Here is a 26,449-nt window from a genome sequence, read left to right as displayed (position 1 = left end):
ATTCCTGCACCAGTTTTGTTTCTGGATTATGGAGAGGGAGGGAGTCAGGTTGGACAGAGAGCTGGAAAATAATTGGATTTGTGAGATTCCCGCCCTTCGGGACTAATGAACAAAATTCCAGGATTTGTGGTGATTCCAGGTGGGATCAAATGGGGCCAGGACCCAAAACCAATGATGTTTCCAGGGAATCTGGACTGGATTTCCTTGGATAAATGTCACGGATTTATCACCTCCTGGGTGGATCTCCTAGAATTCCACAGACTCTCCCCATCCAAAGAAAATCAGGATTGCTGGTTTCTCCTGAAGATTTTTCTCCCTCTCCATGCCAGGGACCATCCCATAAATCCATGGGATTCATGGAATGCTGAGTTCTGGCTCTGGGTGGATGATGGAAACCAGCTTTTTTCTGGTTATTGTGGGGTTTTTCCTCAAAAATTTTTCACACATATTCCAAACGTGTTTCAAAAACTTTTCTGGGAAAACCATGCCTTGGCCTCACTGCCCTTACAGGGAGGAATTTCTTCCAGGTGTAGAAAATTTTCCCCACTTTTTCCCCCTTTCCCCCCTCTTTTTTCCCTCCTTTCTCCCCACTTTTTTTGCGTTAAATCAAGGAACTTTTATTTATTTTATTTTTATTATTTTTGTTGCATTTCATTTTATTGCATTGTATTTTATTACTTCTTAAAATTGATATAGTGATTATTCAATAAATTCCCATCAATAAATTTTCCATGACAAAAGAAGAAGGAAAAACACCAGGAAAAAATTTCCCCCTGCCCCCTAAAAAAACTCGACCCCCACCCCCCCAAATAAAAAGGAATAATCTCAAACTAAGCTTGGAATTTCCATGACAAAAAGGAAGAAAACCAGGATAACCCCATCCCAGCAAACACCCAACACCATTCCCAGGGAAAAAGAAATCCCAAACCGAGCATGGCTTTATCCCACCTCTGAGATTTCCCTTTTTTCCCAGAATTTTTGGTCCATGAAAACTTTTTTCCCACTAAACTCTGGTGGAGCAGAGCATGGTTTCCCACGGGAGGATGAGGAGGAACATCTCGACCTCTCCCAGCTCCAGGCGGTGACCGGGAAGTGGGATGGGATTTTCCGGACCTTTTCCCGAGCTCCAACGCCCTCTGGAAAACGCCAATCTCGGTTTCCATAAATCCAGGGACAAAGGTCGATCCCAGCCCCATCCCGGGAGAGCAGCCGGGTCCTTCCCGCTCAGGTACGGAATTCCCCATTGGAAAAAACCCTTGAATCACCCGGGATTAATTAATTGAACTGGGATAAATCCGTTCAGCGGGAATTAATTAATTGCTTCCATGGACAGGGAGGAGCGCATGGTGTTCCCACCCTTTTCCCGTGGGAATTGCTCTCCCATGGGATTTACCTGTGATTTGGGATGTTGGAGGAAATCCCAAGAAATCGGGATTAAATCCCAATTAAATCCCAGCTCGCTGCTCAGTTTGGTCATTTACTTTCACCCGGAGCAGGAAATCCTGGGAGCCAGAGCCGAAAAATCACGGAATTCCCTTTAAAACAGCAGGACCAAGATCCTGCTGCTCCTGGGAATTTGTGTCTCCTTGGAAATTTTTGCCTGAGAAAATTATTGGACTTGGTGATTGGAAAGGTTTTTTCCATGTGGAGCCATTCTGTGATTCTACAGAAAGTTTGGGATAATATAAAACTTTAATATAAAAAAATATATAAAAAATATTTATATATTTTAATATCAAAATTTTAATATCAAAAAATATATAATTTTTTCTATTTTAATATCAAAATTTTAATATATATTATAATATAAATATATTGTTATATATTTGTATTATATATAAATACATAACAATATATATTATAAATAGAAATAGAAATAGAAATAAAAATAGAAATAGAAAAAGAAATAGAAATTGATATATAATATGCATAATAAGAAGAATATAATAAACAATAATACAATAAAAATAAATAACAATATAATAAAATTTATTTAATATCATTATATTTAAATAAATATATAAATATAATTATTACATTATGCCTTATTACATTATAAATTGCAGTTATTCTTAATTATTAAATTATAATCATTATAGTGTATAATCTTTCTTACATAAATAAATATTATTATATAATAATAAATAATAACTATATGTTATTAATTTATAATAAATATAATCATTATATTAAAATAATTATATCTATATGTATTATTTATTATTTCTTTTAAGTATGGAATATATTAAACCAACAAAATAAAATTACAAAATATAATGTTAGATTATATAAAAATATATTCTCAAAATATATTAAAATATATCAATAGAAAGTCTTAAAATATAATATCAAATATAATCCCAAAATACAGCACAGAATATAATACTAAATAGAATATAAAAACATAGTCCTGAAATATAATATTAAAAATAATCTTGAAACAGAATTTTAAAAATAGAGTTTTAAAAATATATGAGAATATATGCCAAAATGACAAAATAATATAAAAAGATTATAGAAAATCTAATAGCAAAATGTAAGATCAAAATTAATTACTGAAGATATAAAAATATAGTATTAAAATAGAATATAAAAATATAATATTAAAATATAATAATATTATATTAAATTATTATTGCTATATTAATAATTTAATATATAATATAAATATGGTATCAAAATGCAATATCAACAATCTAAATATAACATCAAAGTATAATAGTACAATATTAAATTAATATAATAATATTTGGATAGAATGCATAATAAAAATATGGTATTGAACTATGCATCAAAATATAATATCGAAATATAATATCAAAATATAATAACATTAAATTAATGATATAATATTTATAATTTTTATAGTGTTAATGTATAATATTAAAAATTGTTTCAAAATAATATTAAAATGCACTGTTTATATTTAGTATTAAAATACAATCGCAAAATCCAATATTAAAATCCGATAGCGGAATCCGATACCGAAATAACATCCTGAGATCAAAATCACCTCCAAATATCCCACAAAACTCTTGGAATCCCTCAGCGAAAGGGGAAAAACAGGAGTGAAGGATCTCAGGAGGGTTTAAGGGATGGGTTTGAAGGATCTGGGGATCCGCAGGACGGAAAATTCCTGGAATCCCGTTCCAGGGAAAACGCGTCGCCCTTCACGGACATTCCCGGTTTTTCCTCTTCTCCTCTCGTCGTTCCCACCAGGAGGGACGGAGGGAACCCCGCGGGATTCCCCATGGAGCGCCGGCTCTGGCGGCTGGCGCTGCTCCCGGTCCTGGCTGCAGGTGAGGGCGATTCCATGTGGGATCTATTCCCATCAAACGGCCGATTCCTGCTCCGAAACGTTAATTAACGCCTAACGAGCACGCGGGAGTGAATTCGGAAAAGGTTCCCTCTCCAGAGGGCGGAGCTGCTCCACAGCGACTCCGAACATTCCGGAGCTTCTGGAGCATTGGGACAGCGCTCCTGGGAATTGTTGGGATTGTTTGGGATTGTCAGGATTGTTGGGATTGTGGGATTGTCAGGATTGTTGGAATTGCCAGGACTGTCGGGATTGTCGGGACTGTCAGAATTGTTGGAATTGCCAGGATTGTCGGGATTGTCAGGATTCTTGGGATTGTCGGGATTGTGGGGATTGTCGGGACTGTCAGGATTGTTGGAATTGTCGGGATTGTTGGGACTCTCAGGATTGTTGGGGACTGTCAGGATTGTTGGGATTGTTGGGATTGTTGGGATTCTTGGGACTGTCGGGATTGTTGGGATTGTCGAGATCATCAGAATTGTTAGGATTGTTGGGATTGTTGGGATTGTTGGAGACTTTTGGGATTGTCGGGATTGTTGGGGACTGTCGGGATTGTCAGGATTGTCCTATGCAGGGCCAGAGGTTGGACTCTGATCCTCCTCTAGCTCAGGGAATTCCATGATTTTATCACCCACATCCCAATCCCGTGCTGGGAGAACCTCTGGGAATGGGGATATCCAAGGAACACCTCGTGTGTCCTTGAGGATCCGGGCGCTCCCACATCTCCCAGCGCCGTCGGGATGAATTCCAGGCCCTGGCACATTCCAAACCTTCCTGGGAACCGCTGTGGGGGTGGCCAATTCCCACCTGGAATTTTCTGGAGGTAAATTCCAGGTTTGAGAATTCTATTTCGGATGGAATTTGCTGCTTCCATCCATTTTTCCAGGGTTTCCCACTGTTTTAACAGCCGGAGTTGTTCAAAATGCCAAAGGATAAATCCATGAGAACCACATCCATTTTTTTTTGTTTTCCTCTGGATCCCTCTCCTGTTGAGGACAGAATCAATCCCGATGAAAATCCACAGGAAACACGATGTGGAAAACCAGAACTAACCAGAACCAAATCCCGTTTTACCCTAAAACAGGCGGATTCCTCAGCGCTCCCAAAACCCCCGTCCTTGGGCTCATCGGGGACAGGGTGGTCCTGCCCTGCCAGGTGGGACCCGCGCCCGTTCCCGAGGATTTCTCCGTCCGTTGGACGTTCCGTGGGCAATCCCAGCGGATCCCCGTGGGCAGCTACGGCGGGAAGGGCTGGAGGGAGGAGCCGGATCGGCGGTACCGGGGCCGGGCGGAACTTTTCCACGCGGAATTGCGAGCCGGGAACGTGTCCCTGCTCCTGAGGGATGTCCGGAGCTCCGACCAGGGCTCCTACGGCTGCCAGGTCTCCTTCCAGGATGAATCCCGGGAAGTGCTGGTGGAGCTGGAAGTGGCAGGTTGGTGCTGTTCCCTCTTTTTCCTTCACCGCGCAGAACTGGGCAGATATCTGAAATATTGCTCTGCATGTTAATATTGGTTTGCATTTTATAATTATTAAATAATAAAATAATGGTTTTATTATTTATGTTTATTTTTTTTACATTTAGCCATTTCTATTTTTGTATCTTTATTTTATATTTTTGTATTTTTGTATTTTATATAGGATTTTTATATTTGGCTTCTTATATGTTGTAAAAATCACATGTAAAATATCTCATATGTCATATAATATAAATATTACATTATATAAACATAATACATATGTGTATATATACATATACACAATAATATATATACATTTTTAATATATTACATAATGTATAATACTATATTATAGAAATTATATTCAATTCATTAAATTAATTATTTTTATTTTTTAGATAGCTATGTATTTATATATTATTTTTTACTTTTTAATATCATAAAAATTATATCAAATTAAATATATTAATCATTATGTTATTTAATGATATATATTACATCTTATTGCTATATTATATTATATTATATTATATTATATTATATTATATTATATTATATTATATTATATTATATTATATTATATTATATTATATTATATTATATTATATTATATTATATTATAGTATATTATATTATAGTATATTATAGTATAATATAGTATATTATAGTATATTATAGTATAGTATAGTATAGTATAGTATATTATATTATAGTATAGTATAGTATAGTATAGTATAGTATAGTATATTATATTATTGTATTTTAAAAGTATTATTAATACATTATAAATATATTACAATATATTATATAATATATATATATAATATATAAGAAAATAAATATAAATAGTACATTCTTTTATATTTATACTTATATTTATCTGGGTTTATACTTCTACATAACATAGTTTATATTTTTATCTTTCATAGTTTTACATTCTATACATTTTATATATTTGTTTCTACAACTTTTATATTTCATGCATTCCACAAAACCCTGGCAAAGTCCAGTCCCAAATCCATCCCAGGACCGCCCCCACCCTTCCATACATTTCCACATCCCCCATTAACTGCCTCCTTCCCAAGGACATTCCTGGATCCATCAACCACTGGGAACCTCCAGACCCCATGGATCAAACCCCAAAAATCCTCCAAGACTTTCCAACTCCTGGACAAAAAAACTGAGTTCCAGAAACCCCAAATTTAATGGGATTGAAATGGAAAATTCCTGGTTTTCCACTGCTGTTGGAGAAGCGCCATCCATGATCCTGCAGCAGCAACTCCTCAAGCAACAGAATTGTTGGTTTCCCGAAAATCCAAATTTAATGGGGTTAAAATGGAAAAATTCCTCTGTTTTTCCACAGAGGTTCCATCAGAGATCCTGTGGTGACAACTCCTCAATGAACAGAATCCTTGAGTTCCAAAAAACCCAAATTTACTGGGCTTGGAATGGAAAATTTCACTCTTTTCCCACAGCCATCGGAGAATCTCCATTCCTGATCCTGTGGTGGCAACTCCTGCATGAATGACATTGTTGACTACCAAAAAAACCCCAATTTAATGGGATTGAAGTGGGAAATTCCTCTGTTTTCCCAGAGCTATTGGACAGGCTTCACCCTTGATCCCGCAGTGGCAACTCCTCAATGAATCAAATTGTTGACTCCCAAAAAAAACCAAATTTAATGGGATTAAAATGGAAAATGTTTCTGTTTACCCATAGAGGCTCAATCAGTGATCCTGTGGTGACAACTCCTCAATGAACGGAATCCTTGAGTTCCAAAAAACCCAAATTTAATGGGATTAAAATTAAAAATTCCTGGTTTTTTCCCACAGAGGTTCCATCCTTGATCCCACAGTGGCAACTCCTCAATGCACGGGATCATTGCCTCCCAAAAACCCCAAATTCAGTGGGATTAAAATGGAAATTCCCATTTCTCCACAGCCATCGGAGAAGCTCCATCCTTGATCCTGCAGTGGCAACTCCTGTATGAATGACATTGTTGACTACCAAAAACCCCAAATTTAATGGGATTGAAGTGAAAAATTTTGCTCTTTTCCCACAGCCCTCAGAGAAGCTCCATCCTTGATCCTGCAGTGGCAACTCCTGCATGAATGACATTGTTGACTACCAAAAAAACCCCAAATTTAATGGGATTGAAGTGGAAAATTTCACTCTTTTCCCACAACCATCAGAGAAGCTCCATCCTTGATCCTGCAGTGGCAACTCCTGCATGAACGACATTGTTGACTCCCAAAAACCCCAAATTCAGTGAGATTGAAATGGAAATTCCCATTTCTCCACAGCCATTGGAGAAGCTCCATCCTTGATCCTGCAGTGGCAACTCCTGTATGAATGACATTGTTGACTACCAAAAACCCCAAATTTAATGGGATTGAGGTGGAAAATTTTGCTCTTTTCCCACAGCCATCGGAGAAGCTCCATCCCTGATCCTGCAGTGGCAACTCCTGCATGAATGACATTGTTGACTACCAAAAAACCCAAATTCAATGGGATTGAAATGGAAAATTTCGTTTTTTTCCCACAGCCCTCGGAGAATCTCCGTTCCTGGTCCTGCAGTGGCAACTCCTGCATGAATGACATTGTTGACTATCGAAAAACCCAAATTTAATGGGATTGAAATGGAAAATTTTGCTGTATGAATGACATTGTTGACTACCAAAACCCCAAATTTAATGGGATTGAGGTGGAAAATTTCGCTCTTTTCCCACAGCCCTCGGCGAATCTCCGTTCCTGGTCCTGCGGGGCGCGGAGCCGCGGGGCCTGGGCCTGTCCTGCCGCGCCTCGGGCTGGTTCCCGCGGCCGGAGCTGCTCTGGCTGGACGGACACGGCGACGTCCGGCCGGAGCCGACGGTCACCGCGGCCACCGCGGGCCCCGACGGCCTGTTCAGCGTCGAGGGCTCGGCGCGGCTGCGGCCGGGCGCGGAGTCGGAGATCTGCTGCCGCGTGCTCAACCGGCGCCTCAACGCCTCCCGCGCCGCGCGGCTGCGCATCCACGGTGGGAACAATGGGGGTATGGGAGGGAGATCGGGACAAAGGGTGGGGAGGGTTTGGTTTGATCGGTTATGGTTTATTGGGTTTAAAGTTTAATTTTAAAAAGTAAATTTAAATTTTAATTTAATTTAATTTAATTTAATTAATTTAATTTTAACAATAATTTTAATTTAATTTAATTTAATTTAAATAATTTAATTCTAACAATAATTTAAATTTTATTTATTTTATTTTATTTTATTTTATTTTATTTTATTTTATTTTATTTTATTTTATTTTATTTTATTTTATTTTATTTTATTTTTATTTTATTTTATTTTATATTTGGGGTTTTTTTTCTTATTTTATTTTTTATTTTTTATTTCATTTCATTTCATTGCATTTTTTATTTTATTTTGCTTTGTTTTGTTTTGTTTTGTATTTTTGTTTTATTTCTTACTTTATATTTTATTTCATTTCATTGCATTGCATTGCAGTTTTTATTTATTTTATTTTATTTTATTTTATTTTATTTTATTTTATTTTATTTTATTTTATTTTATTTTGGTTTGTTTTGTTTTGGTTTGGTTTGGTTTGGTTTGGTTTATTTTATTTTGTTTTATTTTATATTTTTATTTTATTTCTTATTTTAATTTTTTTTCATTTCATTTCATTTCATTTCATTTCATTTCATTTCATTTCTTATTTTATTTTTTATTTTATTTTGTTTGTTTTTTGTTTTGTATTGTATTTTTGGTTTATTTCTTATTTTATTTCATTTCATTTCATTTTTTATTTTTTTTTTCATTTTATTTCATTTTATTTTGCGTTTAAAATTAAATTTTGATGAATTTTCAATTTAATTTTATTCAAATTTTGAAATTAATTTTTAAATTTTAATTAAATTAAAATAGAAACTTAATTTGATTTGTCTTAGTTTAATTTAAAATGTATTTGTTTTATTCTATTTTAGTTTTGGTAATTAACAACTCTTGCCAAGGTCTTCTATTGATTATCATTAATTGATTTGAATTAAATTAATTCAAATAATTTATACTTTAATAATTAAGAATTAATTATTAATTTAATAAAATAATTTTATAATTTAAAATTATAAAATTAAAATAAAATTATTAATATAACAAATAAATTAAATTAATTTACTTTATATATTTTATTTATTTAATTAATAAATTTATCAATTAAACTAAATTAAATTGCACTAAATTTAGTTTCATTCAATTTAAAATTTATTTTATTTTATTTCATTTTTGCTAATTAGCAGCTCTTACCAGAGTATTTTATTGGTTATCATTTAGTGATTTTAAATTAAATTAAATTTTGTTTAATTTAATGTAAAATTTATGTTAATTTTGTCTATTTTGGTTTGCTAATTAACAGCTCTTGTCAAGTCTTTTTCTGATCTTTAAATTAAATTAAATTTAGTTTAATTTAATTTTTATTTTATTTTATTGTATTTTGTTTTTTCTTGTTAGCAGCTCTTCTCAACATCTTTAATTTCATTTATTATCATTTAATGATTGATTGATCGCTTTAATTTTATCTTTGCTAATTAGCAACTCATCAAAGTCTCTAAATTTATTGATTATCATTGATTGATTGATTGATTGAATTTGATTTTTGCTCCTTGACAGCTCCAGTTGGATGCACAGGGTTGGAAATCTCAATTTCATTGATTATTAGTTATTGATTGGTTGATTTGATTCGCTTTTATCTTTGCAAATCAGCAGCTCTTGTTTAACTCCTAATTGTGATTTAATTTTAATTTTAAATTTTTAGATTTCTATTTTATTTTCTACATTTAATTTAATTATAATTTAAAATTTATTTATTTCTATCTTCATATTTTATTTTAAAATTTTTTAGAATAATTTATTGATTGATTTAATTAGAAGTAAAATATAATTCCCCACCTGTGTTTTGCCTCCTAATTACCACAGCCTTTATGATTTAACCATTAATAGAATACTTTATAATTAATCATCATTAATAAAATATCCAATCATAAATGGAAATGCCAATCCCTTAATCTTTCATGGAATATTTAATATTGAATCCAATATTTCAGCCTTAATCAAATACTTCGTAATTAAAATTAGGATGTTTAATAATTATTGAGATTTTAGAACTTTAATTATATATGGAATATTTAATAATTTATTTTATAGTTATAATTAATGAAATTATTTCAATATAAATACAGTCAATCCTTAATCAAATATTTAATCATTAATCAAATATTCAACCCCCAATGGAATATTTATTGCATAAATCATTAATGGAATATTGAATCCTTCAATAATTAGTAAAATATTGAATCCTTAATGGTACACTTAATCCTTAAATCCTTAATTATAAATTTAAAATTTGATGGAAAATTAAAATTAATAAAAGATTCAATATTTATTTTAATATTTAGGCCTTAACTCTTTAATAACTAATAGTAATTATTAGCTTACTTTGTAATTAAATCTTTGACTACATGTTTAACTATTAATGGCAAATAATAGGCTTAAATAGTTAATGAAATAATGAATAATTATTTTAATATGAAATCCTTAAACAATAGACCATAAAAATTATTAGACTATTTAGCAATTAATAGAATATTTTTAAATTAACTAATTAGTTTTATGTTTAATAATTAATGGCAAATAATAGCCATAAATAATTCACAAAATAAGGAATAATTATTTTAATACTGAGGCGTTAACTCATTAATAGACTGTTTAATAATTATGAGTATTTTACAATTAAATCATTAATTGTCTATTTAATAATCAATGGCAAATTATAGCCTTTAATAAATAATCAAATAACGAATAATTATTTGAACATTTATGCCTTAAATAATAGACCTGAAATATTTAGGAAACTAGTTAGTAATTAATAGAGTATTTTACAATTAAATAATCTAATTGTATATTTAATAAGTAATGGAAAATTACAGCCTTAAGTAATTAATAAAATAATAAATAATCATTTGAATATTTAGGCCTAAAACAATGGAGTTTTAAATTAAATTTATACCTTAGATAAACAGAATATTTAGTAATTAATATAATAATCAATCTTTACATATTAATATCATTAATTTAATTTATTAATTTTAATATTTTTTAATTTTAATTTTTATATTTATTTTTATTTGTTTTTACTTTTGTTTTGGGTTTCGGTTTTTGGTTTTTGGTTTTAATGAATTATTAATTAATTATTAACTGATTAATTAATATTAATATTTGTTTTCCCAGAGGCTTTCCTGCCCTCGGTGTCGCCGTGGCTGCAGATTTTCCTTTCGCTTTTGTTCCTGACCTTGGCGCTGATTTCCCTCATTTTCTGTCTGCTCCAGAGTGAGTTTTTCCCCAAATCCGGCGGAATCCGGGGAAAAATCCCAAATTAGCCGGAATCCGGGGAAAAATCCCAAATTTTTCAGAATCAGGGAAATCCCAAATCCATCGGAATCAGGGAAAACCCAAATCCTGCTGGAATCGAGGGAAATCCCAAATCCAACAGAATCCTGGGAAATCCCAAATTTGCCGGAATCAGAGAAATCCCAAATCCAACAGAATCCTGGGAAATCCCAAATTCACCGGAATCAGAGAAATCCCAAATCCCGCTGGAATCAAGGGAAATCCCAAATCCAACAGAATCCAGGGAAATCCCAAATCTGCCGGAATCAGGGAAATTCTAAATCCCTCCAGGATCTCAGGAAATCCCAAATCTGCCGGAATCCAGGGAAATCCCAAATCTGCCAGAATCGGAGAATACCCCTCACCCACCAGAATCTGGGAAAATCCCAAATGCCGCTGGAATCCAGGGAAATCCCAAATCCCATCGGAATCTGGGATAATCCCAAATCTGCAGAAATCCATGAAAAAATCCCAAATCCGCCAGGATCTCAGGAAATCCCAAATCCACCGGTATCGGGGAAGATCCCAAAGCTGCCAGAATCCAGGAAAATCCCAACTCCTGCCAGGATCTGGGGAAATCCCAAATCCCACGAGAATCCAGGGAAATCCCAAATCCCGTCGGAATCTGGGATAATCCCAAATCTGCAGGAATCCATGAAAAAATCCCAAATCCGCCAGGATCTCAGGAAATCCCAAATCCACCGGTATCGGGGAAGATCCAAAATCCCGTCGGGATCTGGGCAAATCCAAAATCCCACTGGAATCCAGGAAAAATCCCAAATCCCTCTGGAATCTGTGAAAATCCCAAAACCGCCAGAATCTGGGAAAGTCCCAAATCCACTGGAATCCAGGGAAATCCCAAATCCTGCCGGAATCTGGGAAAATCCCAAATCCCTCACGGATCTGGGGAAATCCCAAATCCACCAGAATCGGTGAAGATCCAAAATCTGCCAGAATCCAGGAAAATCCCAACTCCTGCCAGGATCTGGGGAAATCCTAAATCCCACTAGAATCCAGGGAAATCCCAAATCCCGTCGGAATCTGGGATAATCCCAAATCTGCAGGAATCCATGAAAAAATCCCAAATCCACCAGGATCTCAGGAAATCCCAAATCCACCGGTATCGGGGAAGATCCAAAATCCTGTTGGGATCTGGGGAAATCCAAAATCCCACCGGAATCCAGGAAAAATCCCAAATCCCTCTGGAATCTGGGAAAATCCCAAAACCGCCAGAATCTGGGAAAGTCCCAAATCCACTGGAATCCAGGGAAATCCCAAATCCTGCTGGAATCTGGGGAAATCCCAAATCCCTCACGAATCTGGGGAAATCCCAAATCCCATCAGAATCTGGGAAAGTCCCAAATCCACTGGAATCGGGGAAATCCCAAATCCCGTCAGAATCTGGGAAAAATCCAAAATCCCGCTGGAATCGAGGGAAATCCCAAATCTGCTGGAATCAGGGAAATTCTAAATCCCTCCAGGATCTCAGGAAATCCCAAATCTGCCGGAATCCAGGGAAATCCCAAATCTGCCAGAATCGGAGAATACCCCTCACCCACCAGAATCTGGGAAAATCCCAAATGCCGCTGGAATCCAGGGAAATCCCAAATCCCGTCGGAATCTGGGATAATCCCAAATCTGCAGGAATCCATGAAAAAATCCCAAATCCACCGGTATCGGGGAAGATCCAAAATCCTGTCGGGATCTGGGCAAATCCAAAATCCCACCGGAATCCAGGAAAAATCCCAAATCCCTCTGGAATCTGTAAAAATCCCAAAACCGCCAGAATCTGGGAAAGTCCCAAATCCACTGGAATCCAGGGAAATCCCAAATCCTGCTGGAATCTGGGAAAATCCCAAATCCCATCAGACTCTGGGAAAAATCCAAAATCCCACTGGAATCTGGGAAAAAAATTCCAAATCCTGCATGAATCTGGGGAAATCCCAAATCCTGCCTGATCCAGGGAAATACCAAATCTGCCGGGATCAGGGAAATCCCAAATCCCACCAGAATATGGGAAAAATCCCAAATCCCACCAGAATGCGGGAAAAAAATCCCAAATCCCTCTGGAATCTGGGGAAATACCAAATCCTGCACGAATTTGGGGAAATCCCAAATCCCATCTGATACGGGGAAATTCCAAATCCTACCTGATCCAGGGAATTCCCAAATTTGCCAGGATCGGGGAAATCCCAAATCCCACCGGGTCCGGGAGCGTCCGGCCTGTTCCCGCTCCTGCTCCCGTTCCCATTTCCCATTCCCATTCCCGTTCCCGTTCCCGTTCCCATTCCCGTTCCCGCTCCCGTTCCCATTCCCCGTTCCCATTTCCCATTCCCATTCCCGTTCCCGTTCCCATTTCCCGTTCCCATTTCCCATTCCCTGCTCCCTTTCCCAATCCCGTTCCCTTTCCCAATCCCGTTCCCATTCCCGTTCCCGTTTCCCATTCCCATTCCCATTCCCATTCCCGTTTCCATTTCCTGTTCCCTTTCCCAATCCCGTTCCCATTTCCCGTTCCCGTTTCCATTTCCCATTCCCATTTCCCGTTCCCATTTCCCATTCCCAGTCCCGTTCCCGTTCCCATTCCCATTTCCCATTCCCATTCCCATTTCCTGTTCCCATTCCCATTCCCATTCCCATTCCCATTCCCATTCCCATTTCCCGTTCCCGTTCCCATTCCCATTCCCATTTCCCATTGAGGTTCCCTTTCCTGTTCCCATTTCCCATTTCCCGTTCCCATTCCCGTTTCCCATTCCCGTTCCCATTTCCCGTTCCCATTTCCTGTTCCCATTTCCCATTCCCTGTTCCCGTTCCCATTCCCGTTCCCGTTTCCATTTCCCATTCCCATTCCCGTTCCCATTTCCCGTTCCCGTTCCCATTCCCATTCCCGTTTCCATTTCCCATTCCCATTCCCATTCCCTTTCCCATTCCCATTCCCATTCCCTTTCCCGTTCCCATTTCCCATTTCCCATTCCCATTTCCGTTCCCATTCCCGTTCCCATTCCCTGTTCCCGTTGCTGTTCCCGTTCTCATTCCCATTTCCCGTTCCCATTTCCCGTTCCCATTCCCATTCCCGCTCCCGTTCCCATTTCCCGTTCCCATTTCCCGTTCCCTTTCCCGATCCTGTTCCCATTTCCCGTTCCCATTTCCGGTTCCCGTTCCCGTCTGGGAGGAGGAGCCAAATTTCCCATCAAAAAGAGGGAAAAGGAATTTTTTCAAAATTTTTAATTTTTTTTTCTCTTTTTTTACCCCAGGGAGCCGCAAAAGAACCGTGAGGGCAGGTGAGGGAATTAATTAGCAATTAATTAAAAATTGAATTATTAATTAGAGTAATAATGAAATTAATTAATGGTCACTAATGGTATTATTGCTAGGGATTTATATATTTTAATTATTTATTAAATTTATTCGTTACAATTAAGTATCATAAACCCTAATATTACTATTAATTATTAATTAAGTAGAAATATTATCAAATATAAATAATTATTATTTATATTAAATTATTATATATACTTAACTATAAATACATTATAATATTTTATAATTATTGCAGTTAAATATAATAAAAATAACATTTTAATAATATTTCGTTTCAAAATAAGCTAATAAAAATAAAATAAGCTGTTAGATATTAAATAAAATATTCAATAGAAATACGCAATTTCATGAACTATCTGAATAATATTTTAAAATATAAAATTTAATAAAACGTTAAATATATATTCTTACTTTTTATTTATTGCCATTAAATAACATAATCATTAATGGTAATAAAGAAAAGTAAGAAATAATTAAAGTAAAAATAAAAATTAATGTAAAAATAATAAACAAATTAATAATTTATTATGATAAATTATTAAATTTATTATAATAAATTTAATGTCAGTTATTATGAAAAATTATTATTAAATATATTATTAAATTATTATTGGTTTTATTATTGATATTGTTATTATTGTTGTTGTTGTTGTTATTATTATTATTATTTAATATTATATTATTACATATATTATGAAAATTCTTTATAATAAAATATTTCTTATAATTTAATAAATTATTTATTACTTCTTATGTTTCCTTTAATTATAATTATTTCTATTTTAATATAATTCTAACAGCGTAAAATCCTGGATTTCAAAATATGACAATTAAATATAAACCATTACACGTATTAATAAAAATATTTACTAAAAATAACAAATTCAGGATTTTATTCAAATAAAATCTTGAAAATAATCAATACAAAAAACAAGTACGAGGTTTTATTAAATATTATTAAACTATAAATTACATGCAATAAAATCCTGAAAATATTCCATATATAAACTTCCAAATTAATTCGAATTAAAGATCTTTAATTAAAGCTCATTAATTAAAGAAATTAAATCTATTAATATCTAATAGTCAATAAGACATTGATTGAATTCATACATTAAGGAATTAATATTAAATAGTCGATAAAAATATTAGATTAAAATATTAGATAGGAATAGTAGATCGAATTAGATAAATATAAATATAAATATAAATATAAATATAAATATAAATATAAATATAAATATACATATACATATACATATACATATACATATACATATACATATACATATAAATATACATATAAATATACATATAAATATACATATAAATATACATATATATAAATATAAATATAAATATAAATATAAATATAAATATAAATATAAATATAAATATAAATATAAATATAAATATAAATATAAATATAAATATAAATATAAATATAAATAGTTTTAAAACAATTTAATAATTTAAAATTTGATTGATTTTACAGGAAAGGCAAAGCTGGAAATGGAGGAAGGTAAAAATCCCCTGTATTTGAAGCTAAATTATTTTATTTTGTTTTATTTTATTTTATTTTATTTTATTTTATTTTATTTTATTTTATTTTATTTTATTTTATTTTATTTTATTTTATTTTATTTTATTTCAATTTAATTTAATTTTTAATTTAATTTAATTACATTTAATTTAATATAATGACAAATTCTTTACAATTAAAAACTTCACAATTTAAAAATTCTAAAATTTCCTCATTTTTCTTACATTTCTGATTTTGATCGAGCTGCCGATTTCTTTAATTTGATTTAATTTAATTTTTAAAACTTTTAATCAATAGAAAACCTACAATTAGAAATATCCTAATTGAAAAAGAATTTTAAATTGAAAAAATTTTAACATTCAACTTTTGAAACTGATTTTTAAAAATTATTATTCGATCTATGAGTTATTAAATAGATGGATAATTAAATATCTACATCATTAAATATTTTAATACATTTATTTGTGCATTGATTATTAAATAATTAAATTAAACATACTGCTATTTAAATAATTTAATGAAATGTATTGATTATTAAATCATTTAATAATTTTCCATTCCAAATAACAAAATTGAATTTTCCATCCCCAATAACAAAAATTGAATTTTCCATCCCCAATAACAAAAATTGAATTTTCCATTCCAGTAACAAAAATGGAATTTTCCATTCCCAATAAAAAAATTTGAATTTTCCATTCCCAATAATGAATTCCCAGTAATAAAAATTGAATTTTCCATTCCAAATAACAAAAATGGAATTTTCCATTCCAAATAACAAAAATTGAATTTTCCACTCCCAATAACAAAAATGGAATTTTCCATTCCCAATAAAAAAATTTGAATTTTCCATTCCCAATAATGAATTCTCAGTAATAAAAATTGAATTTTCCATTCCAAATAACAAAAATTGAATTTTCCACTCCCAATAACAAAAATTGAATTTTCCATTCCAGTAACAAAAATGGAATTTTCCATTCCCAATAAAAAAATTTGAATTTTCTATTCCTAATAATGAATTCCCGGTAATAAAAATTGAATTTTCCATTCCAGTAACAAAAATTGAATTTTCCATTCCCAATAACAAAAATTGAATTTTCCGTTCCAGTAACAAAAATGGAATTTTCCATTCCCAATAAAAAAATTTGAATTTTCCATTCCCAATAAAAAAATTTGAATTTTCCATTCCCAATAATGAATTCCCGGTAATAAAAATTGAATTTTCCATTCCCAATAACAAAAATTGAATTTTCCATTCCCAATAACAAAAGTGGAATTTTCCATTCCAAATAACAAAAATGGAATTTTCCATTCCCAATAAAAAAATTTGAATTTTCCATTCCCGATAATGAATTCCCGGTAATAAAAATTGAATTTTCCATTCCCAATAACAAAAATTGAATTTTCCACTCCCAATAACAAAAATGGAATTTTCCATTCCCAATTAAAAAATTTGAATTTTCCATTCCCAATATCAAAAATTGAATTTTCCATTCCCAATAACAAAAATTGAATTTTCCATTCCCAAAACCGGAATTTTCCATCCCCCATAAAAAATCGGAATTTTCGGTTTCTGGGCCCGATTTTCCCTTTCCCTTGCAGAGAAGCAGAAGGTGAAGGCGCTGCTGGGTGAGTCCCGCCCATTTTTGCCTTTTTTCTCCTTTTTTTCCTCATTTTTTTTCTTTTTTCCCCCTTTTCCCCCTTTTTCCTCTTTCTTCTCCTTTCCCCTTTTTTCTCATTTTTTCCCCTTTCCCGGCTTTTTTTCCCTTTTTCTCCTTTTTCACCTTTTCCTTTTTTCCTGTTTTCCCCACGCTTCCCCTTTTTTTCCCTTTTTCCTCCCTTTTTCCCCCTTTTTTCCTCATTTTCATCTTTTTCACCTTTTTCCCCTTTCTTGCCCTTTTCCCTTTTTCTTCTCCTCTTCTCCTTTTCCCAATTTTTCCCCTTTTCCCAATTTTTCCCCTTTTCCCTTTTCCCAATTTTTCCCCTTTTCCCACGTCTTTCCCTTTTCCCATTTTTTCCACTTTTTGCCCTTTTTGCCCTTTTTCATCTTTCCTCTTTTTGTCCCCTTTTCCCCCATTTTCCTTTTTCCCATTTTTCCCATTTTTTCCCATTTTTTCCCATTTTTTCCCATTTTTTCCCATTTTTTCCCATTTTTTCCTTTCCCCTTCTCTCCTTCCCCCCGCTTTTTCTCTTTTCCCCTTTTTTGCCCTTTTTTTTTCTTTCCCTTTCCCTTTTCCCCCATTTTCCTTTTTCCCCTTTTTTCCCCTTTTTCCCCTTTTTTCCCATTTTTTCCCATTTTTTCCCATTTTTCCCCATTTTTTCCCCTTTTTTCCCCTTTTTTCCAATTTTTTCCCATTTTTTCCCATTTTTTCCCATTTTTTCCCATTTTTTCCCTTTCCCCTTCTCTCCTTCCCCCTTTCTTCCTTTCCCCCAATTTTTCTCTTTTCCCCTTTTTTGCCCTTTTTTTTTCTTTCCCTTTCCCCCATTTTCCTTTTTTCCCTTTTTTTCCATTTCTTCTTTTTCCCTCCTTTTTCCCCTTTCCTCCCCTATTTCCTTTTTCTTCTCCTTTCCCCTATTTTCTCCTTTTTTACCCTTCCTCCCCTTTTTTCTCTTTTTCCCCTTTTTTCCTTTTCCCTTTTTCTCCTTTTTCACGTTTTTCACCTTTTTCCTTCTTTTCCCATTTTCCCCATTTTTCCATTTTTTTTTCTTTTTCCCTTTCTTGCCTTTTTTCCCTTTCTTCCCCTTTTTCCCTTTCTTCCCTTTTTCCTTTTTTTCACCTTTTTTTTCCACCCTTTTCTCCCCCTTTCCCCCTTTCTTCCCTTTTTTTCTTTTTTCCCACTTTCTTTCCCTTTTTTTCCCATTTTTTCCCTTTTCCCCCTTCCCTTTTGGCAAGAACCTACAAACAACATTAATAACAAATATTAACGAACATAATATTATTAAATATTGTTAAATATTATTAATTTAATATTTTTCTCTGTTGTTCCTTTGATTCCACATCCGGAATTCCCAGATGGAGAAAAAGCCAAGAAAAAAGAAGGTAAATCCCATTTTAAATCCCATTTCCCAAACATTTTCCCCCTTTCTCCCTCTTTTATCCCCTTTTTTATCCTTTTTTCTCCTGTTTTTCCCGCTGATATTTTCATTTTTCCATGGAATTTTCCCGTCACTCATTCCATGCTTTTCCCTTCCAGCAAAAATCCAATTCAAGAAACGCTTTGGTAAGAAAATGCAAATTCCATAAATCCGCATTTCTCCCAAAAAATAACCCGGGAATTCCGCTTATTTTCCACATTTTCCCTGGAATTTGGGGCTATTTCATCCAGGGAAGGGAATTTCCTGCAATTCCACACTCGGGGCTTGTTCTGATGGGAAAAATGGGGGGAAAACGGGAAAATCCTCCAAAACTGACGGGAATCGCTTTTCCTTTCAGGTCAGCTGAAAGCGGAGCTGGGTAAGCGCGGAAAACCTCGGGAATGCCCAAATTCCCGGGAAAACTCGGGAATACCAAATTCCCGGGAAACTTCGGGAATGCCCAAATTCCAGGGAAAACCTCGGGAATGCCCAAATTCCCGGGAAAACTCGGGAACGCCCAAATTCCCAGGAAACCTCGGGAACGCCCAAATTCCTGGGAATGCCCAAATTCCCGGGAAAACGTCGGGAATACCAAATTCCCGGGAAAACCTCGGGAATATCAAATTCCCGGGAAAACCTCGGGAATATCAAATTCCCGAGAAACCTCGGGAACGCCCAAATTCCCGGGAAAACTCGGGAATATCAAATTCCTGGGAATGCCCAAATTCCCGGGAAAACCTCGGGAATATCAAATTCCCGGGAAACTTTGGGAATGCCCAAATTCCCGGGAAAACCTCGGGAATATCAAATTCCCGGGAAAACCTCGGGAACGCCCAAATTCCCGGGAAAACCTCGGGAACGCCCAAATTCCCGGGAAAACCTCGGGAATGCCCGAATTCCCGGGAAAACCTCGGGAACGCCCAAATTCCTGGGAATGCCCAAATTCCCGGGAAAACCTCGGGAATGCCCAAATTCCCGGAAAAACCACGGGAATGCCCAAATTCCTGGGATTTGGGGGGCGTTAAATGAGAATTCTGGGGGGAAGGATGGAATTCCTCCATAAAAATGGGAATTCCCGGTTTTTTCTTATTCCCGCAGATTTCTGGGAAGCGCGGAGCCACGCGGGTGAGCTGGAGCTGTGGGATTTCGGGATTGGGAAATTTGGGGATTCGGGAATTTGGGGATTCGGGGATTGTGAAATTTGGGGATTCGGGAATTTGGGGATTCGGGGATTTGGGAATTCAGAAATTTGGGGATTTAGGGGTTCAGGGGTTCATGAATCTGGGGGTTCGAGGATTCAGGAAATTGGGGATTCAGGGATTTGGGGGTTCAGGGATTCGGGAATTCAGAGATTCAGGAATTCAGGGATTCAGCAATTTGGGGGTTCGAGGATTCAGGAATTTGGGAAATTAAGGGATTTGGGGATTGGGAAATTTGGGGATTCGGGGATTTGGGGATTCAGAAATTTGGGGGTTCAGGGATTCAGGAATTTGGGGGTTCAGGGATTCATGAATTTGGGGGTTCAAGGATTCAGAAATTTGGGGGTTCAGGGATTCAGGAATTTGGAGGATCGGAGATTCATGAATTTGGGGGTTCAGGGGTTCAGGAATTTGGGGGTTCAGGAATTTGGGGGTTCAGGAATTTGGGAGTTCAGGGATTCAGGAATTTGGAGGATCGGAGATTCATGAATTTGGGGGTTCAGGGGTTCAGGAATTTGGGAGTTCATTAATTTGGGGGTTCAGAGATTCATGAATTTGGGGGTTCAGGGGTTCAGGAATTTGGGGGTTCAGGGGTTCAGGAATTTGTGGGTTCAGGAATTTGGGGGTTCAGGGGTTCAGGAATTTGGGGGTTCAGGAATTTGGGGGTTTAGGGGTTCATGAATTTGGGGATTTAGTGGTTCAGGAATTTGGGGGTTCAGGGGTTCAGGAATTTGGGGGTTGAGGAATTTGGGGGTTCAGGGGTTCAAGAATTTGGGGGTTCAGGGGTTCAGGAATTTGGGGTTCAGGGATTCAGGAATTTGGGGGTTCAGACATTCAGGAATTCGGAGGATTGGAGATTCCGGAATTTGGGGGTTCAGGGGTTGAGGAATTTGGCGGTTCAGGGGTTCATTAATTTGGGGGTTCAGGGGTTCAGGAATTTGGGGGTTCAGGGGTTCAGGAATTTGGGGATTGAGGGGTTCAGGAATTTGGGGGCATTCAGGAATTTGGGGGTTTAGGGATTCAGGAATTTGGGGGTTCAGGGATTCAGGAATTTGGAGGATCGGAGATTCATGAATTTGGGGATTCAGGGGTTCAGGAATTTGGGGGGATTCAGGAATTTGGGGTTTCAGGGGTTCATGAATTTGGGGATTCAGGGTTCAGGAATTTGGGGGTTCAGTAATTTGGGGATTCATGAATTTGGGGGTTCAGGGGTTCAGGAATTTGGGGGTTCAGAGGTTCATGAATTTGGGGATTCAGGGGTTCAGCAATTTGGGGGTTCAGGAATTTGGGGGTCCAGGGATTCAGGAATTTGGGGATTCAGGGGTTCAGGAATTTGGGGATTCAGGGGTTCATGAATTTGGGGGTTCAGGGATTCAGGAATTTGGGGGTTCATGAATTTGGGGGTTCAGGGGTTCATGAATTTGGGGGTTCAGGGGTTCAGCAATTTGTGGGTTCAGGAATTTGGGGATTCAGGGGTTCAGGAATTTGGGGGTTCAGGAATTTGGGGGTTCAGGGGTTCAGGAATTTGGGGGTTTACGAATTTGGGGGTTCAGGGGTTCAGGAATTTGGGGGTTCAGGGATTCATGAATTTGGGGGTTCAGGAGTTTGGGGGTTCAAGGATTCAGAAATTTGGGGGTTCAAGGGATTCAGGAATTTGGAGGATCGGAGATTCATGAATTTGCGGATTCAGGGGTTCAGGAATTTGGGGGTTCATGAAATTTGGGGGTTCAGGAATTTGGGGGTTCAGGGATTCAGGAATTCGGGGATTCAGCAATTTGGGGGTTCGAGGATTCAGGAATTTGGGAAATTAAGGGATTTGGGGGTTGGGAAATTTGGGGATTCGGGGATTTGGGGATTCAGAAATTTGGGGGTTCAGGGATTCAGAAATTTGGGGGTTCAGGGGTTCAGGAATTTGGGGGTTCAAGGATTCATGAATTTGGGGGTTCAGGAATTTGGGGGTTCAGGGGTTCAGGGATTTGGGGGTTCAGGAATTTGGGGGTTCAGGAATTTGGGGATTTAGGGATTCAGGAATTTGGGGGTTCAGGGATTCAGGAATTTGGAGGATCGGAGATTCATGAATTTGGGGGTTCAGGGGTTCATGAATTTGGGGGTTCAGGGGTTCAGGAATTTGGTGATTCAGGGATTCAGGAATTTGGGGGTTCAGGGATTCATGAATTTGGGGGTTCAGGGGTTAAGGAATTTCGGAGTTAATTAATTTGGGGGTTCAGATATTCATGAATTTGGGGGTTCAGATATTCATGAATTTGGGGGTTCAGGGGTTCAGGGGTTCAGGAATTTGGGGGTTCGGGGGTTCAGGAATTTGGGGGTTCAGGAATTTGGGGGTTCAGGAGTTCAAGTATTTGGGGGTCCAGGGGTTCAGGAATTTGGGGGTTCAGGAATTTGGGGGTTTAGGGATTCAGGGATTCGGGGGTTCAGGGTTTCAGGGATTCAGGAATTCGGGGATTCAGCAATTTGGGGGTTCGAGGATTCAGGAATTTGGGAAATTAAGGGATTTGGGGGTTGGGAAATTTGGGGATTCGGGGATTTGGGGATTCAGAAATTTGGGAGTTCAGGGATTCAGGAATTTGGAGGATCGGAGATTCATGAATTTGGGGATTCAGGGGTTCATGAATTTGGGGGTTCCGTGATTCAGGAATTTGGGGGTTCAGGAATTTGGAGGTTCAGGGATTCAGGAATTTGGGGGTTCATGAATTTGGGGGTTTAGGGGTTCAGGAATTTGGGGGTTCAGGGATTCAGGAATTTGGGGGTTCAGGGGTTCATGAATTTGGGGGTTCAGGAATTTGGGGGTTCAGGAATTTGGGGATTCAGGGGTTCAGGAATTTGGGGGTTCAGGGGTTCATTCATTTGGGGGTTCAGGGTTTCAGGAATTTGGGAGTTCATGAATTTGGGGGTTCAGAGATTCATGAATTTGGGGGTTCAGGGGTTCAGGAATTTGGGGGTTCAGGGGTTCAGGAATTTGGGGGTTCAGGGGTTCAGGAATTTGGGGGTTCAGGGGTTCAGGAATTTGGGGGTTCAGGGTTCAGGAATTTGGAGGATCGGAGATTCAGGAATTTGGGGGTTCAGGGGTTCAGGAATTTGGGGGTTCAGGAATTTGGGGGTTCAGGGGTTCAGGAATTTGGGGGTTCAGGGATTCGGGAATTTGGGGGTTCAGGGGTTCAGGAATTTATGGGTTCATGAATTTGGGGATTCAGGGATTCAGGAATTTGGGGGTTCAGGGGTTCAGGAATTTGGGGGTTCAAGGATTCATGAATTTGGGGGTTCAGGAATTTGGGGGTTCAGGGGTTCAGGGATTTGGGGGTTCAGGAATTTGGGGGTTCAGGAATTTGGGGATTTAGGGATTCAGGAATTTGGGGGTTCAGGGATTCAGGAATTTGGAGGATCGGAGATTCATGAATTTGGGGGTTCAGGGGTTCATGAATTTGGGGGTTCAGGGGTTCAGGAATTTGGGGGTTCAGGGGTTCAGGAATTTGGGGATTCAGAAATTTGGGGGTTCAGGGGTTCAGGAATTTGGGGGTTCAGGAATTTGGGGGTTCAGGGGTTCAGGAATTTGGGGGTTCAGGAATTTGGGGGTTTCAGGGGTTCAGGAATTTGGGGGTTCAGGGGTTCAGGAATTTGGGGGTTCAGGGATTCAGGAAATTGGAGGATCGGAGATTCAGGAATTTGGGGATTCAGGGGTTCAGGAATTTGGGGGTTCAGGGGTTCAGGAATTTGTGGGTTCAGGAATTTGGGGGTTCAGGGGTTCAGGAATTTGGGGGTTCAGGAATTTGGGGGTTCAGGGGTTCAGGAATTTGGGGGTTTAGGAATTTGGGGGTTCAGGGATTCAGGAATTTGGGGGTTCAGGGGTTCAGGAATTTGGGGTTAATGAATTTGGGGGTTCAGGGATTCAGGAATTTGGGGGTTCAGGGGTTCAGGAATTTGGGGGTTCTGGAATTTGCGGGTTTAGGGATTCAGGAATTTGGGGGTTCAGGAATTTAGGGATTCAGGGGTTCAGGAATTTGGGGATTCAGGGGTTCAGGAATTTGGGGGTTCAGGGGTTCAGGAATTTGGGGATTCAGAAATTTGGGGGTTCAGGGGTTCAGGAATTTGGGGGTTCAGGGGTTCAGGAATTTGTGGGTTCAGGAATTTGGGGATTCTGGGGTTCAGGAATTTGGGGGTTCAGGGGTTCAGGAACTTGGGGGTTCAGGGATTCAGGAATTTGGGGGTTCAGGAATTTGGGGGTTCAGGAATTTGGGGTTAATGAATTTGGGGGTTCAGGGGTTCAGGGATTCAGGAATTTGGGGGTTCAGGAATTTGGGGGTTCAGGGGTTCAGGAATTTGGGGGTTCAGGGGTTTAGGAATTTGGGGGTTCAGGGGTTCAGGAATTTGGGGGTTCAGGGGTTCAGGGGTCCTGCGCCACCTCAGCCCCTCAGGGGCCGCATCCCCTCTCCCGGGAATGCGCCGCTCCCTGACGGGATCCCGTTCCCGCAGCTCCGGTGCCGCTGGATCCCGAGGCGCGGCCGCTGCCCCGCGGGGACACGCGGGACCCGCTCCCGAGCGCGGCGCTGGTGGCGCGGGACGCGCTGGGAGCCGGGAAGGGCTACTGGGAGGTGGAGCTGGGCCAGCAGCGGAGCTGGGCCGTGGGCGTGCTGCGGGACCCACGGGACCCACGGGAGAAACGGGATACACGGGACTCACGGGACTCGCGGGATACACGGGATACACGGGATACGCGGGACCCACGGGATCCACGGGATACACGGGAGAAAAGGGATACACGGGATACACGGGACCCACGGGACTCGCGGGAGAAAAGGGATACACGGGACCCACGGGAACCGCGGGACACACGGGATACACGGGATACACGGGATGCACGGGATACACGGGATACACGGGACCCACGGGATCCACGGGATACACGGGATACACGGGATACACGGGATGCACGGGATACACGGGATACACGGGACCCACGGGATACACGGGATACACGGGATACACGGGATCCAGGGCACCCATGGGATCTCCGGGACCCACGGGATACACGGGACCCACGGGATCCACGGGACCCACTGGATACACGGGATCCACGGGATACACGGGATACACGGGATACACGGGATCCATGGGACTCACGGGATCCACGGGATCCACGGGATCTCCGGGACCCACGGGACCCACGGGACTCACGGGATACACGGGATACACGGGATACACGGGATACACGGGATACACGGGATACACGGGAGAAAAGGGATACACGGGACCCACGGGATACACGGGATACACGGGATCCAGTGGACCCACGGGACCCACGGGATCCATGGGGCTCACGGGATCTCCTGGACCCACGGGATACACGGGACCCACGGGACACACGAGATTCACAGGACCCACGGGACCCATGGGACTCACGGGATCTCTGGGACCCACGGGATACACGGGATACACGGGACCCACGGGATACACGGGACCCACGGGACCCATGGGATACACGGGATACACGGGATACACGGGATCCCACTAATCCCTGGGATCCACGGGACTCTCGGGACCCACAGGATCACCACAATCCCCACAATCCCCACGATCCCCGCGATCCCCGGGATCCCCCGCGCCTCTGGGCTCTCTGCGCATCCCAGGGCCGCCTCTTCTCCGTCTGCCGCGCCCTCGGGGAGCATCCCCGGGGTCTCTCGGTGCTGAGGGAACATCCCCGGGGTCTCTCGGTGCTCGGGGAGCATCCCCGGGATCTCTCGGTGCTCGGGGAGCATCCCCGGGATCTCTCGGTGCTGAGGGAACATCCCCGGGATCTCTCGGTGCTCGGGGATAATCCCCGGGGTCTCTCGGTGCTCGGGGAGTATCCCCGGGGTCTCTCGGTGCTCGGGGTGCTCCTGGACCGGGAGAAGGCGCGGCTGGAATTCTACGACGCGGAGCGGAGGGAGCCGCTGGCCGGGATCGCCCTGGGGGATACCGCGGGAAGTTTCTTCCCGTTCGTGTCCCGCGGGGAGGAGGGAGCGCTGCGGATCCGCCCGGTGCCGCTCCCGGTGCCGCTCCCGGCGCTGGAGCCGGTGCCGGTGTCGGTCCTGGAGCCGGTGCCAGTCCCGGTGTCGGTGCCGGTGTAA

At 38.9% G+C, this 26,449-nt stretch overlaps 1 protein-coding gene across 1 annotated transcript; it reads left to right on the top strand.

Moving 5' to 3' along the window:
- Positions 1-857: 857 nt before the first annotated feature.
- Positions 858-26,449, top strand: LOC140681544 (uncharacterized). Its single transcript, XM_072921457.1, has 13 exons — positions 858-1,228; positions 3,154-3,299; positions 4,401-4,748; positions 7,505-7,789; positions 11,037-11,135; positions 14,447-14,473; positions 16,009-16,035; positions 17,656-17,682; positions 19,067-19,093; positions 19,248-19,274; positions 19,487-19,507; positions 20,227-20,253; positions 24,816-26,449. Exons 1-13 carry the CDS (start codon positions 1,098-1,100, stop codon positions 26,447-26,449), a joined length of 2,826 nt encoding a protein of 941 aa, XP_072777558.1. The 5' UTR covers positions 858-1,097.

Source organism: Taeniopygia guttata, chromosome 37 (genome assembly GCF_048771995.1).
Source record: "Taeniopygia guttata chromosome 37, bTaeGut7.mat, whole genome shotgun sequence".
Lineage (NCBI taxonomy): Eukaryota > Metazoa > Chordata > Aves > Passeriformes > Estrildidae > Taeniopygia > Taeniopygia guttata.
Note: the sequence above shows the minus strand (reverse complement) of the source record. Positions and strands in the feature narration are given on the sequence as shown.